Genomic DNA, 16,523 nt, shown 5'->3' with positions numbered 1-16,523 from the left:
CTGCCAGGAAAATACCTCGAAGCGGCAAACGGTTTGGATGAACCAAGGAAGGCTTTTTGGAGGAGACTGATTTTGATGAGTGTTTCTCAAATCTTTAATAAGAAGGAACTGACGAAGATGAACGGAAACGACGATGAGTTAGCTCTGAAAGGCAACAACTCGCTCACTCAAGGCTTTCCGACTTAGATAGCCTCTCTCTAGGAAGTCAAGAAATTGCTTGGCTTCCTAGAGAGATCAAAAGTCACGCCTCTAACACAGAGAGAGACAGGGCACTTTTCTGTCGGCAACAGAATTCGGGCTTCCGGAAGGACAAGCTTCGACGACGGACCAAACCGGATGAAGGTCGGGCGCCCTCGGTCTCCGCTCCGGGCGACTTCCCAGTGGGGCGGAGCCGCGCGCACCTTCAGCGCAGGCGCGGCACGCGCGGCGCAATGCCGGCGAGGCATGTTTCGCGAGTCCGGTCCTTATACAAGCGCATCTTGCAGCTCCACCGGGCTCTGCCTCCCGACCTCAAAGCCTTGGGTGACCAGTACGTGAAGGACGAATTTAGGAGACATAAAACTGTTGGTTCTGGCGAGGCCCAGCGTTTCTTGCAGGAATGGGAGGCAAGTGACGCCCCCTCCCCGCCCCTTTCCCCAGACTCCTGGGTTCCCCGTGGTGCATGCACCGCCACTTAGGGCGTTTGAAAGAAACAGCCTGAAGCTGGTCAAGCCGCGCTGCACCAAGTTCCGCTGCGAGCCCCCCGGCTTCTCCAGGCTCTCTCTGCTCGAGCGCATTAAGTTTCCCCGGTGTTCAGATCAACTTTGTGAGGGTCTGGGGTTGCCGGGTGTTGGGGAAATAAGGGTGCGGTGTCTTCACCCGCTGTGAACGCTGGCTGTTGTTGACCGGTGTAATGAACAAGTGTTCCTTACTTAGCTTCCGGAGTTGAGAAGTTTGTTTCGATCATTTGTTAATTTTAATTTTAGGACCTTACTAAATCAATTAGATAACATGCAAAGACTTAGGCCAAGTGAAAGCTATTTGTTCTCTTCCTCCTCCTCCCCCCCTTTTTTTTTTTTGAAGACGGTATTTCTCTGTGTAACAACCCTAGCTGTCCTGGAACTCACTTTGTAGACTATGTTCACAGAGATCCACCTGCCTTTGCCTCTCAGAACGCTGGGATTAAAGGCATGCTCTACCAGCGTGGGGCTGCTGAAAGTTGGTTTCTTTAGGCTCTCAAATCCTGGTATCTTTTTTAACACACACTGCGCTATTGACTAATTCTTAAAGGGATGCACACATTTGTATTTAGTTGTTAGACTTTTCACTTTTCTTTCTTCTTTTTTATTTTTAATCACATATTTATTTGTGTGGGATACAAACAGAGGATAACCTAAAGGAGTCTGTTCTCTTCTTTCACTACATGGGCCCCGGGGACCAAAAGTTGGGCTGTGAGGCTCAGCGGCAGGTGCCTTTCTCACTGAGTCATCTCTGCAGCCAATAACCTGTTTTAAGAATGAAGGGGAAAAAGTATTTCATGGAGTTGAGAGTCTTGCAGGATTTCCTCCTGCCTTGTAGATTTCAGGAGGGGGAAGGAATTGGGGAGCAGAGTGCTTCTAGGTATTTTAAAGAAACTGCTATGATAAAATAGGAGTTTTTGTACGATAGTGGCTGAAGAGATGAGTGACATTTACCTTTAAAACAACATAGATTATGCTAGGGTAAACATTTTCATTGAATGCTATAATTCTTGATTGTAAATCATTGACATTTTAAAGAGAGAAATTTAGAACTGTCTTTAAAGTCTTGGTTTATTAGACTTAATTTGGTTGCCTGAAGTTGGGGAGGTTTAATTTTTTTAAGTGCAAAGTCCTTTAAGTATGTAATTGATCTTGGAGTCAGAAAAAAAAAACAACTAGATTTAAATTTAGACTTCTATATTTACTAAATGTCTCATCAGTTAATTTTTCTAGTCTTACAGTGTTATCTGCAAAATAACAGTAATTACAACAAGCATCTCAAAGCTTGCTTGTTTATTATTTTATTTTATTGTGTTTGTTTGAGACCCGTGTTGCAGGATCCCGCCTGGGTCCCATTGTCGCTTTCTCAGCCCTCAAATAACACACAGGACGCTATATTAATTATAAGTTGTTGGCCATTTGCTATGGTTTCTTATCGGCTAGCTCTGACTTAATTATTAATCCATAATCACTAATATATATTTTTATAAGGATTTACCTTTCCAAGGACGCAGACTCATATGTCCTCTTCCGGTGATCACATGACAATGACTCTCTTTACTACATTTCCCAGAATCCGCCTAGACTCCTTGTCCCACCTATTTTGCTTCCCTATTGGCCAACAGTATTCTATTTATACCAATCAATATATATACAGAAGGACTTCCTTCATCAGACTGGGTTTCTGTGGATTGTCCTGGTTGGCCTGGTACTTGATCTGTATACCAGGCTAGCCGGGAACTTGCAGATACCTCTGCCTCTGCCCCCTGAATGGTGGGATTAAAGTCATACATGTGCCACCATGCCCAGCTAAAGCTAGAATATTTAAAAAGTACTTTGTATATTGTTAGTTACATTGAAGTTGTGATATATTAAGGTGTTTATAAAGTCATATCTGTTGAGTCACTTTGAAGCCAGACATGAAGACTATGCTGGTGCTGAGAAGAAAGGAGTCTACTTTGAAGTCCTAAAGTTTAAGAACTTGGAATGTTTAAGGAAAATGTAGGACAAAAAGCTGAAGGAAAGGGTACAAGATAGCTGGGTAAATGTGTTGATCATCATAGGAGGCTTGATGACAGCAATTTCATTGTTTTTTTTTTATTTTAAAGTAATTTAGACTTACAGAAGAGACTCGGAGATGAGGTAGAGTTCTCAGAAATCCACCACCCTGCTTCTCCTTGTGATAACATATAACCAGGGCATTTTTCAACATGTAGAAAGAAACATTGCTGGAGAACTCTTACCTACAGGGTGCATTCACACTGTACCACTACTTTCAAGGATATCCCCACTCTGTGTTTCAGGAGCACGACTGGGTTCTACTCTGCATTTAGGCATTTTTTTTTCCTCCTTAATCTTCTGTAGCTTGTCAACAGCTGTTCAGTGTTCCTGTGTTTTGGCATGGTTTTGAAAAGTACATTTCTGTTACCTAGAAGAATGCATTGATTTGGGTTTATTTGACGTTTACTCATGATTAGATAATGTTGTACATGCTTGAAAGATTATTATGAGGTGAACTGTCCTCAACACATTATGCAAAGGGTGTTGGTAGTTTGATTAAGGTGATACCTGTCTGGTGCTTTTACTGTTAAGTCAGTGCTGTGGTTTAGGGAAAGTTTATCAATCAGAGAAATTAATAATGTGCTGACAGCTTGACCCCAGTATGACTTGTTGAGAGTGAGTGGAAATGATAAAAGGTGGGACTCAAGTGAGGCCATAAACTCACTGGGCATCACTGATGGGAGAGATTTGATGTAGTGTCAGAAATCTTGGAAATCCCCATTGGAGCTGGTTGTTATAAATTAAAAAATAAAAACAAAAACAGCAGCCTGAGCTCAATGTAGTGATGGGTACTGTCTACGTAGGGCCAAGAGCAAGAGAGTTAAGATGAGCCTATGTAATTTAGCAAGACCACATCTCAAAATGAGACCACGGGAGGCTGGGATGTGGTTCAGTGATCGAGTACTTACATAGTATGTGCCAAGTCCTGAGTTCAGTCTCCTCTCTGTCTCTCTGTCTCTGTCTCTGCCTCTGTCTCTGTCTCTGTCTCTGTCTCTCTCGTGTGTGTGTGTGTGTGTGTGTGTGTGTGTGTCATATACCTCATCCCTGAATCTTTCATACTTCCTGACTAGTCATGGATGTATGATCATTCCCAATTATATACACCACGATGCAGTTAAAAGATTTTCAGCAGTGCCAAGAAGTTGCTAGTACCATGGTCTTGGAATTCTACTCTGTGAGTTAAGTAAATATCTTCATATGCTACTCAGGATCAGTTCCTTTTTGAAATTACTAAATATTTTGAGCCAAGAATCTGAGGCTACACAGTGTCCTGTTTCTCCTAAAACTTTGCCTAATTTGGCCTTCATAGCTATATGCTGTGGTTGTGTTCCCATGCTACTTTTCTGTTTCCAGTATTCCTTCCAAGTACATTCGTTGAAATGTTTTCATAGGGAAGAAATGGCTCATCTTCTCCACTGGTTTAGTAGTTTTACCTGTTTTTTGGAATGAAGGCAAAGTGTTCTATGGGGTTGGGGCCAGCTGTCCTGCAGTTGATGAATCAGCAGAAACTTAACCTCAGTATTTCAACTATCAAGAGTTCATGTCACCTTTGTAACTCATCTGAGGTATTATGGTATTATTTTTTATTTTTGACTTTTAAGTGGATCATCAGATAAAAATAAATGACTAAGTTGCATGTCATGTATATTTAAGGTTACTTTAGTGCAATTAGAGGTGATGGCTTCTGCTACTTTTGAGAATTTAATAATTTTATTACTCATGTAAAATTTAATACTTTTTAATAATTCAAGTAAGGTGAGGCATTATTATTAAATTATTAAAAGTATTAAATTATTATTTTATATTAAATCTGCAAAGTTATATTTAAATCACTGAAACAAATGGCATGCCAACTCCATGCTCTAATAACTACTATAAAATCAATATATGCAATACTGATCAAGTCATTGCTTACAAAGCACTTTTACTTTGTAAGAATTGTTTTATTTAATACCCTTAGCTTTAAAAAACTTAAAAACCAGTGTAGGAAAACTTATGATAATAAACAATAAATAGGGACTGGAGCGATGGCTTACTGGTTAAGAACTCTTACTGCTCTTTCAGAGTGCACAGACATGGTTCCCAGCATCCACATGATGGTTATCTGTGGCTCCTCTTTTGGTCTCCAAGGGCACCAGACACACATGTGGTACACAGACATACATACAGCCAAACACTTATGTACAGAAAATAAAAATGATCTCTTGTAGAAAAGAACAACTTATTATTATTTTCTGTTCCTTAATTCATGTCTTCTTTGGAGACATTTGTATTATTTTGTCTGTCCAATATTTTGTGAATTTTCGAATTCTGTTCATACTTTTTTTTTTTTAGTTAATTTAAATTAGAAACAAGTTTACTTCACATGTCAATCCCAGCTCCCTCTCCCTCCCCTCCTCTCCCGCCCCCCCCTTCAGCCCTCCTCTAACCCCTTCCCCAATTCCTACATGGCTTTCCAAAGAGGGTGAGGTCCTCATGGGGGATCTTGAAAGTCTGTCATATGATCTGGGCCAGGGCCTAGGCCCTCCTCCATGTGTCCAGGCGGAGACAGCATCCCTCCACATGGAATGGGCTTCCAAAGTCCATCTGGATGACAGGGCTAAAGGCCCCAAAGGATGCTGAGGCCTCCTCACTGACACCCACGTTCAGGGGGGGTTCTGGATCAGTCCCATGCTGGCCTCTCAGCCATCAGTCTGGGGTCTATGAGCTCCCCCTTGTTCAGGTCAGCTGATTCTGTGGGTTTCACCTGCCAAGTCTTACCCTGTTGTTCATCACTCCTCCCTCCCTGCAACTGGGTTCCAGGGGTTTAGTTCAGTCTTTAATTGTGGGTGTCTGCCTCTGCTTCCTTCAGCCACTGGATGAAGGCTCTAGGATGGCACACAAGGAAGTCATCAATCACATTATAGGGAAGGGCATGTAAGGTAGTCTCTCCACTATTGCTTAGATGCCAGTTGGTGTCATCCTTGTTGTTCATACTTTTGAGTAAAACAATAAGAAGCTGAGTAGAACTCTCCATGTGTATAGCATGTTTGATGGGGAATTTCATTTTGGGTTACAGAGTTTTGGTGAGCTTCATTTCTGTTGGCTCTCCACTCCATATTCAGTTGCCAGTGTGATGCTTGAGTTCAGGTGGTTATGGTATCTTGACTTTTTTTAAAAGCTGCCTCCTTCTCTGCTTGGGCCCTGAGCCCTGGCTTCCTGTTCCTCTCTACCACCCCACCTGCCCCGTCTTGCAGTCTCCTGAAATGTCTTAGCTGAGTGAGTTTGTTTTTGTTCTTAGTCACTATGGATTTTCCTTAACACATTTTCTTCCTGCCAGTTCCTTGCCATTTGGAAAATAGAAGAGGTAAGAATAAGCTCCTGTCATTTCTCCAGGCTGCCATTGGAGCCTTGAGTCTTCATTTTAATGGTGAAGACGATAAAACTTTATTTAAACAAAAGATAGTATGGCTTATAGAAGGAAATAACTTAATTATGAAAATCCCGTGTTTTCACCTCAAGAAAGTGTACTTCAGACTTTGGAAATTTATATTTTCAAGAATTTTTAAACTTTTGTAGTATAAAATGATTACAGTTGTTTTCTTTTTTTTTTAATTTTATTTTCCAGTTTAAATTTAGATAAGAAACAAGGTTGCTTCACAAGTCAGTTCCAGGTCCCTCTCCCATTCCCTCCCTTCCTCCCGTGCCCTTCCCCCAACCCCCCCCCCCCCCCCGTTATCCCCTCATTTCCCCAGGGAGGGTGAGGCCCTCCATGAGGGTGTGCATAGTCTGTCATTTCATATAGGGCAGGGCCTAGACCCTTCCCCAAGAGTTCAGGGTGAGAGTGCACCTCACATTGTTCTATGGGAGTCCAAAGTCCGTGTGTATACTTGGGATGGGTACTGATCTGCTGCCCAAGGCTCAATAGATTCCCTAGGCCTCTTCACTGACACCCAGATTCAGGGGGTCTTGATCAGTCCCATGCTGGATTCCCAGGCTGATGCCTGGGATTCAAGAGTTAATCTTTGTCTGGTCAGCTGTTTCTGGGGGTTAAACCAGCCCAGTCTTAATCCCTTTGGTCATCAGTCCTCCCCTCTCTGTTACTGGCTTTCTTGAGTTCAGCTCAGTACTTAGCCATGGGAGTCTACCTCTTCTTCGATCAGCCACTGAATGAAGTTTCTGTTTCCCTGACTCTCTGGCCATGGGATTGTAGGCTGTCACTCCCCAGATCTATGTCTAAAATCCATATACAAGAGAGTACATGCCATGTTTCTCTTTTTGTGACTTGGTTACCTCACTCAGGATGGTTTCTTCTAGTGTCATCCATTTGCCTGCGAATCTCATGATTCCATTATTTTTTTCTGCTGAATAGTACTCCATTGTGTAGATGTACCACATTTTCTCTATCCACTCTTCGGGCGAGGGACATCTAGGTTGCTTCCAAGTTCTGGCAATTACAAATAAAGCTGCTATGAACATAGTGGAACAGACATCTTTGTTGTATGAATGGGCATCTTTTGGATATATGCCTAAGAGTGGAGTTGCTGGGTCTTGTGGTAGGTTTATTCCCATTTTTCTGAGGAATCTCCATACTGATTTCCAAAGTGGCTGACCAGTTGTCACTCCCACCAGCAATGGAGGAGTGTCCCCCTTTCACCACATCCTCTCCAGCATAAATTGTCATTGGTGTTTTTGATTTTAGCCATTCTGACAGGAGTGAGATGGTATCTCAGAGTTGTTTTGATTTGCATTTCCCGGATGGCTAAGGATGTTGAGCACTTTCTCAAGTGCCTCTCAGCCATTTTAGACTCCTCTATTGAAAACTCTCTATTTAGCTCTGCAGCCCACTTTTTAATAGGGTCCTTTGGTGTTTTGGAGACTTGCTTCTTGAGTTCTTTGTAAATTTTGGAGATCAACCCTCTGTCAGATGTGGGATTAGTGAATATTTTTTCCCATTCTGTGGGCTGCCTTTTTGTCTTGCTGACTGTGTCCTTTGCCTTACAGAAGCTTCTCAGTTTCAGTAGGTCCCATTTATTAATTGTTGATCTCACTGTCTGTGCTACTGGTGTTATGTTCAGGAAGCTGTCTCCTGTACCAATTCGTTCAAGGGTACCACCCACTTTCTCTTCTAAGAGGTTCAGTGTGGCTGGATTTATGTTGAGGTCTTTGATCCATTTGGACTTAAGTTTTGTGCATGGCGATAAACATGGATCGATCTGCATTCTTCTACATGCCAGTCTCCAATTATGCCAGCACCATTTGTTGAAGATGCTTTCTTTATTCCATTGTATATTTTTAGCTTCTTTGTCAAAGATCAGATGTTCGTACCTGTGTGGGTTAATACCCGGATTTTCAATTCGATTCCATTGGTCTACCTGCCTATTTTTGTGCCAATACCAAGCTGTTTTCAGGACTATAGCTCTATAATAGAGCTTGAGGTCAGGGATGGTGATGCCTCCGGACGTTGCCTTGTTGAACAGGGTTGTTTTGGCTATCCTGGGTCTTTTGTTTTTCCATACAAAATTGATTATTGTTCTTTCAAGGTCTGTGAAGAATTGTGCTGGGATTTTAATGGGGATTGCATTGAATCTGTAGATTGCTTTTGGCAGGATTGCCATTTTTACTACATTGATCCTACCTATCCAAGAGCATGGGAGATCTTTCCATTTTCTGAGGGCTTCTTTAATTTCTTTCTTTAAAGATTCAAAGTTCTTACGATACAGGTCTTTCACTTGTTTGGTTAGCGTTACCCCCAAGGTATTTTATGTTGTTTGCGGCAATTGTAAAGGGTGATGTTTCTCTGATTTCTCTTTCAGCCCTTTTATCATCTGTATATAGTAGGGCTACTGATTTTCTTGAGTTGATCTTGTAGCCTGCCACTTTGCTGAAGTTGTTAATCAGCTGTAAGAGTTCCCTGGTAGAGTTCTTTGGGTCATTGATGTAAACTATCATATCGTCTGCAAACAGTGAAAGTTTGACCTCTTCCTTCCCAATTTGTATCCCCTTGATCCCCCTTTGTTGTCGTATGGCAATAGCTAGAACTTCAAGTACCATGTTGAAAAGGTATGGAGAGAGTGGACAGCCTTGTTTTGTTCCTGATTTTAGAGGAATTGCGTTGAGTTTCTGTCCGTTTAGTTTGATGTTGGCTGTTGGTTTACTGTATATAGCTTTTATTATGTTTAAGTATGTCCCTGTTATCCCTGATCTCTCCAAGACCTTTATCATGAATGGGTGTTGGATTTTGTCAAAGGCTTTTTCAGCATCTAGTGAGATGATCATGTGATTTTTGTTTTTCAGCTTGTTTATATGGTGGATTACGTTGATGGATTTTCGTATGTTGAACCATCCCTGCATCCCTGGGATGAAACCTACTTGATCGTGGTGAATGATTGTTTTGATGTGTTCTTGGATCCGATTTGCCAGTATTTTATTGAGTATTTTTGCATCAATGTTCATGAGGGATATTGGTCTGAAGTTCTCTTTCTTAGTTGTATCTTTGTGTGGCCTGGGGATCAAGGTTATTGAAGCCTCATAGAAAGAGTTTGGCAAAAACCCTTCTGCTTCTATTGTGTGGAACACTTTGAGAAGAATTGGTATAAGCTGTTCTTTGAATTTCTGGTAGAATTCTGCACTGAGGCCATCTGGACCTGGGCTTTTTTTGGTTGGGAGACTTTTGATGGCAGCTTCTATTTCCATAGGGGTTATAGGTCTATTTAAATTGCTTATCTGTTCTTGATTTAGTTTTGGCAATTGATAGCTGTCCAGGAAGTCATCCATTTCCTTTAAATTTTCGAATTTTGTGGAGTACAGGTTTTCAAAGTATAACCTAATGTTTCTCTGGATTTCCTCAGAGTCTGTTGTTATGTCCCCCTTTTCATTTCTAATTTTGTTAATTTGCGTGTTCACTCTCTGCTCTTTGGTAAGTTTGGACAAAGGTTTGTCTATCTTGTTGATTTTCTCAAAGAACCAACTCTTCGTTGCATTGATTCTTTGTATTGTTTTCCTGGTTTCTACTTTATTGATTTCAGCCCTCAATTTGATTATTTCCTGGCGTCTACTCCTCCTGGGGGAGTGTGCTTCTTTGTGTTCTAGAGCTTTCAGCTGTGATGTTAATTCTCTGGTATAACTGTTCTCCTGTTTCTTCATGTGAGCACTTAGCGCTATGAACTTCCCCGTAGCACTGCTTTCAAAGTGTCCCATAGGTTTGGGTATGTTGTGTCTTCATTCTCATTGAATTCGAGGAAGTCTTTAATTTCTTTTTTATTTCCTCTTTGACCCAGGGATGGTGCAGTTGAGCATTATTCAATTTCCATGAGTTTGTAGGTTTTCTGCAATTTGTGTTGTTGTTGAATTCTAATTTTAAAGCATGGTGGTCTGATAAGATGCATGGAGTTATTCCAATTTTTTTGTAGCTGCTGAGGTTTGATATGTTGCCAAGTATGTGGTCAATTTTTGAGAAGGTTCCATGTGGTGGTGAGAAGAAGGTATATTCTTTTTTATGTGGATGAAATGTTCTATAGATATCTGTTAATCCCAATTGGGTCATTACTTCTATTAGACCTTTTGCTTCTTTGTTGAGTTTCTGTTTGGTATTCCTGTCTAGTGGTGAGAGTGGTGTGTTGAAATCTCCCACTATAACTGTGTGGGGCTTTAGATGAGATTTAAGTTCTAATAATGTTTCTTTAACGAATGTGGATGCCTTTGTATTTGGGGCATAGATGTTCAGGATAGACACTTCATCTTGGTGAGTTTCACCTGTGATGAGTATGTAATGACCTCCTTCATCTCTTTTGATTGATTTTATTTTAAAGTCTAGTTTGTTAGCTATTAGGATTGCTACCCCTGCTTGTTTCTTGGGTCCATTTGATTGAAAAATTTTTTCCCAACCTTTAACTCTCAGGTAATGTCTGTCCTTAAGGGTGAGGTGTGTTTCTTGTATGCAGCAGAAGGAAGGGTTCTGTCTTCGAATCCAATCTGCCAGTCTGTGTCTTTTTATGGGTGAGTTAAGGCCATTAATATTGAGGGATATTAATGACCAATGATTGCTCATCTTTCTTCGATTTGCGATGGTTGTTGTTGGTGGGATTATGTGTGGAATTTCACCCCTTTGTTTTTTTGGCTGTTGGTAGAGAGGGATTCTCTAATGCTTTTTTTTTTCTGGTTGTAGTTAGCTTCCTTGGGTTGGAGTTTTCCTTCCAAAATTTTCTGTAGGGCTGGGTTAGTGGACACATATTGCTTGAATCTAGTTTTGTCATGGAATATCTTGTTTTCTCCGTCTATAGTGATTGAGAGCTTTGCCGGGTATAGTAGTCTGGGCTGGCATCCATGGTCTCTTAGTGTAGGTAGAATATCTATCCACGACCTTCTGGCTTTCAGCGTTTCCATGGAGAAATCAGGTGTAATTCTGATAGGTCTGCCTTTATATGTTACTTGACCTTTTTCCTTAGCTGCTCTTAATATTCTTTCTTTATTCTGTATGTTTGGGGTCTTGATTATTATGTGGCGAGGGGAATTTTTTTGTGGTCCACTCTATTTGGTGTTCTGTAGGCTTCTTATACCTTCATTGGCATGTCTTTCTTAAGGTTGGGAAAGTTTTCTTCTATGATTTTGTTGAATATGCCTTCTGCCCCTTTGAGGTGGATTTCTTCTCCTTCTTCTATACCTATTATTCTTAGGTTTGGTCTTTTCATGGTGTCCCATATTTCCTGGATGTTTTGTGTTAAGGATTTGTTGGATTTAAGGTTTTCTTTGGTTGATAAATCCATTTCTCCTAGCGTATCTTCAACACTTGAGATTCTCTCTTCCATCTCTTCTATTCTGTTGGTAATGCTTGTATTGGTAGTGCCTGACTGTCCAGCTTTTCTATTTTCTGCCTTTCTTCAGATTGTGTTTTTTTTAATGACTCTATTTCAGCTTTCAACCCTTGCAGTGTTTGCATTGCTTCTTGCAATTTTCTGTTTACTCTGTTTGTCCGTTTGTTGCCTTTTATGAACATTTTGGTTTGTTCTTTCTTCCATTTCTTGCATTTTTTGGTTTGCTTTTTGTTCCATTTCTCGCATTTTGTGCTTTGTTTCTTCTTCCATTTCCTGCCTTTTTTGGTTTGTTTCTTCTTCCATTTTTTTCATTTTTTGCTTTGTTTTTTCTACCATTTCTTGCATTTTTTGCTTTGTTTCTTCTTCCATTTCCTGCCTTTTTTGGTATGATTCTTCTTCCAATTCTTGCATTTTTTGCTTTGTTTTGTCTTCCATTTCTTGCATTTTTTGCTTCATTTCTTCTTCCATTTCCTGCCTTTTTTGGTTTGTTTTTTCTTCCAATTCTTGCATTTTTTGGTTTGTTTTTTCTTCCATTTCTTGCATTTTTTGGTTTGTTTTTTCTTCCATTTCTTTGAGGGATTTTCCAATATCCTCTTTTAGGGCCTCTATCATTTTCATGAAAGTGCTTTTAAGGTCGTTCTCTTCTGCTTCCTTCGCGTTGGAATGTTGGGGTCTTGCTGGTGTGGAGTCTCTAGAATCTGGCGGTGTCATATTTGTTTTTCTGTTGCTGACTGTGTTTTTATATTGTCTCTTTCCTCTAGTGGGTGCAGAAAGAGCCCCTTACTTGTCTGGGGACCAGAGTTCCCTTTTGGTGGGTGCTAGCAAGTCCAATAATCTGGTGGTTCTTCTATTCCTTGTCCGAATGCTGGTCCCGTGAGTGGAGAAGAAGAACAGGAATCTGGGGCGCTTATCCTCTTACCTGGTCCCCTCGACCCTATGCTGGGTCCTGTTGTACTTGATCCAGAACAGCTACTCCCCTGGTCTCCCTGGGTCCTCTGGTTTCCTGGTCTCGTTGGTGGGAGAGAAGACCTGGGGTCTGGGTGCTTGGCTCCCGCCGGGATTGGGAGTTCTGTGCAGGTCCCAGGCGATCTGCAGGCACTGGAGCACAGGCCTGGAAGCCGGCCTGTTTATCTGATGCTGCCCGAGGAACAGCTGCTTCCCTGGACTCCCAGCCTCCTCTCCTTTCCTGGTCTCGTTGGTGGGAGCGAAGATCTGGAGTCTGGGGTGCTTGGCTCCCGCCGGGATTGGGAGCTCTGTGCAGGTCCCAGGCGATCTGCAGGCACTGGCCAGTTGTTTTCTTTGATGTCGTGTTTATCATATACAGTTGTCTATTTGATTTTTTCCCTCTTTCTGGACGGGAATGGTAACTTCGTAATCACTACTTTATTTTCTCTACATTTGACATAATATCTCATAATCAATATTTAAATACTTTAACAATTTGTATTGTTTTTACTGTGAGTTGCTTTTGCCTCACATTTGCATTTTAATGATATATTTTCAGTAATGAAATGAAAGTGGAAATTGCTGGCATATAAATGTTAAACTGTCATATTGGCAAGTTATATATTTATTTTCTGCGTAAATTTTTTAAAAAGTTTCTTTAGGCCTTTGTTGTCTTTAGGCCTTTCTTTGTCCTTGAAATTTGTGTTTTGTTTTTTTTTTCTTTGATCATCTCTGTTACCTTTGAGGACATTTTTATAGCAAGGAATTGATAATAAAATATATTTTAAATGCAAACAAATTTCATAATTTGAGTTTTAAAATGTTTAAAAGGCAAATGGAAATTAGTTGAAGTTAATATACTATGTAGTTGATGGGAATCACAAAAATGAAAAAAAAAGTGGCTGATGGCATTAATATATAAAACCCTTATTTAACTTGGTAGAAAACACTAACAGTTTATGTAAAAGATGGGCTGGTGGTAGTGTGGCATGCTTTTAGTCCCAGCTCTCAAAGTCTCTGTGAGTTCAAGATCAGCCTGGTCTACCTGAGAGAGTTCCAGGACCGCCAGGGCTACAGAGAGAAACCCTGTCTTGAAAACCAAAACAAAGGTGGGCAAAGGGGAGTCTAACAGACCTTTTTTGATTTACATGTGAATAATGTGGATTGCTGTATTGCTTGGTAAGACATTGAAAGCAGTGTAGCTGGCCAACAGTAGAAAAGAATTCTAACATAGGAATAAAGATGTCTTGTCTTTTTCTCCTGATTTTGAATGCTAATCTTGGAGTTTTCATATATTTGTATAAATATTGATGCCAGCTATGTTTTGTTTTCTTGCTGGATTTTAGAAATATGTGCAGCTTCAAATTCAAGTGTTTTACTCTTCACCCAATCAGCATAAGTATTTAGAATGTATAGATATATTGAAATATTCCATGACTTTCCAGTAACGTAATTTGCTAAACGTTAAGTTGCTACTTAATAGTTGTATTGTGTTGTATTTAGTTTTTTACTTTTTAAAAGTTTTTGTAGGAGAACAGATCAGTTGGGGGGGTTCATTAATATTTGCTTTGTCTTGTGAAAATGTGTCAATGTGCTCCCTTTGTGTCTTGGAAACTGGTAATAGGCTTAAGGAAGAGACTTGAGGTGGACATCTGCCACCCCTAAGATCTGGTTACAAGGCCCAGTAATGATCTTGTATTATGAATTGAACTTTACTAAGATGCCCAAAGATGCCGAATTGCCGGTCTCAGACTCATGTTAATTAAACTTATACAATTATGAAATAGAAATTGAACTGTCAATTGGCTCTTTCCACTGAAGACTAATGAAGAGCATGTCCTTTTCTAGAAATCAGAATATTTGACTTGATTTCCAAGGGACCCTTTCTCATTTGTATCTCAGAAGAAAGAATGGTTTTAGATTGTCTAATAGCTAATAAGGAGTCTATGGCGAACATTACAAAATATCCCTTTGGGATCTGGGATGGTACCTGTTATGGGTAACCAAATACATTATGTTTGCTGGGAAAAAATTGTCCATTCACATTAACTGTAGTAAATAAAGACTTCATGTTCAATTATGTCAAAATTGACTGCCAGATTTAAAGCTTTTTTGTTGTTGTTGTTGTTGGTGGTGTTTTAGGATTTCTTTGACCTCTAACCTTCCTGGGAGACTGGATTCGTGTCTACATGATTGCTTAGTGAACAATGACATTAAAACAATGGGAAGTAGAGTGGGCAGAAGAATGTTTTCATCAGGTCTCACTGCATCTGCAGTAGGAAAGGGTCCTGCAGCTTCATTGCTTGTCTTTACCTAGACAGTGCTGGACTCACACTAATGTTTTCTCTCAATCCTGTCTTATAATGTTGCCCACTTTTGCTTGACGTTATTGCTGTATCTGTTAATAGATTAAGCAGATTAATGCAACCTCCTGGGCCTCGGAGACATCAGCTTATTCTCCTCGTGTGCAGATTTAATTAGCTCATTTCCCAAGGGGGGATTGAATTTGCCTTGTTTACAAGTTTTTGCTCTTCTTTACTTCTAAATCACTATAATTGAGGCATGTCTAAAGGAAAAGGTATGCCTTTTTTTTTTAAGTTCTAAAACACTGAAGTGTTCATGCTTTATTTGAATTGGCTTTAAAAATGCTGGGCATTTCAGGACTTTGGTGCTGTGATACTTCCCTTTGCCACCCATGAACAGGTCTATAGTTTGCTTTAAAACTATCCCACACAATAAAAAATGTATATTCTTTGTATACTACCTTTGTATACAATACTCAGAATGGTAGTAAATGGCATAGCTAGCACATATTTCCAGAAACAGCTACAGTGGTCACACGAATGACAAGAATACTTTTCTAGCTTCAGACAACAGAGTTTGAACTGTGCACTCTCTTAAAGATATCTTCTTTAGTGACTCATGTAAAACAGCCCAGGGAGTTTGTTGTGTCACTTACTTATTTGACAAGCTGCAGATACACATAGCAATTGGGAACTTCAGAACTTGTGCAGTAAGTTAGTGCTGTTTTAAAGGGACTTTGTGCTGGTCTTCCAGTGCCTTTGGAAAGCAAGGAGAAAGCTACACGAAGCCAGAATTACTTACTGTGAAATGTTTGGAAAGATGTACTTCTTTGAGTGTAGTCAAGGTGTTGATAAGATCTGGTACATTTAATGCAAATTGCTGGTTTCTAGAGCACTTCTAGAAACATCAGTGTGATACTTCAGAAACACTTTGTCTAAGGGCTTATTCTGTAGACTAATGTGGAAACAGGTAATTCAGTTCTACTTCTTTATAATTACTTCCTCAGACCTTTTTTTGTCATTATTTTGGTTTTTTTCACCATGGTTTTCAGACTACAATAGCTATCCTTTTTAATGAATCCTTGTCCTCATCATCATCATCATCATCATCACCATCATCATCGTCATCATCACCTATGCTTGCAGCAGCTGTGTCCTTGTTATCCTATTTTTCAACTTCACCTCTTAATTATTGCAAGGCTGCTTTTCCCTTTCATTCGTATTGCTAACTTTTTGGTGTATATTGGAGATGCCAGAGATTATGGATTTGTCCTGAGGTTGACACTCTGAAACAGGAAGAAGCTAAGAGTGGTGATTTGGGGTCCTCAGGATCCTTCTTGTTTCTCTTTAGCTGGTGACCAAAATACTTCATTTCTAGATCATCAAATTTGGCTTATTTTTCTAGGCATAGCCATTGTGGTGGTTTGAATATATAGTGCTCCATAGACTCATGTATTTGAGTGCCTGGCCCATGGGAAGTGGCATTATTAGGAGGTGTGGCCTTGTTTCACTAGGTGTTGCTTTGCTGGAGGAAGTGTGTCACTGTGGAGGTGGGCTTTGAGGTCTCCTGCATGTTTAAGCCATACCCATTATTACAATTCACTACCTACTGTCTGTGGACTAAGATGCAGAACTTTCAGCTCCTTCTCCAGCATCATGCCTGCCTGCATGCTGCCATGTTTCCTGCCGTGATGATAATGGAC

At 40.4% G+C, this 16,523-nt stretch overlaps 1 protein-coding gene across 1 annotated transcript in view; it reads left to right on the top strand.

Moving 5' to 3' along the window:
- The first annotated feature begins 380 nt into the window (after positions 1-380).
- Sdhaf3 (succinate dehydrogenase complex assembly factor 3) overlaps positions 381-16,523 on the top strand; it is a 60,364-nt gene continuing 44,221 nt past the window's right edge. Inside the window, exon 1 of the mRNA XM_005082939.4 lies at positions 381-605. Within this exon, the coding sequence (XP_005082996.1) occupies positions 432-605 (174 nt within the window). The 5' untranslated portion in view covers positions 381-431. The remainder of the gene's footprint in view (positions 606-16,523) is intronic.

Source organism: Mesocricetus auratus, unplaced genomic scaffold (assembly GCF_017639785.1).
Source record: "Mesocricetus auratus isolate SY011 unplaced genomic scaffold, BCM_Maur_2.0 Super-Scaffold_100019, whole genome shotgun sequence".
Taxonomy (NCBI): Eukaryota; Metazoa; Chordata; class Mammalia; order Rodentia; family Cricetidae; genus Mesocricetus; species Mesocricetus auratus.
The sequence above is the reverse complement of the archived record's forward strand: the minus strand, read 5'-3'. Positions and strand labels throughout refer to the sequence as shown.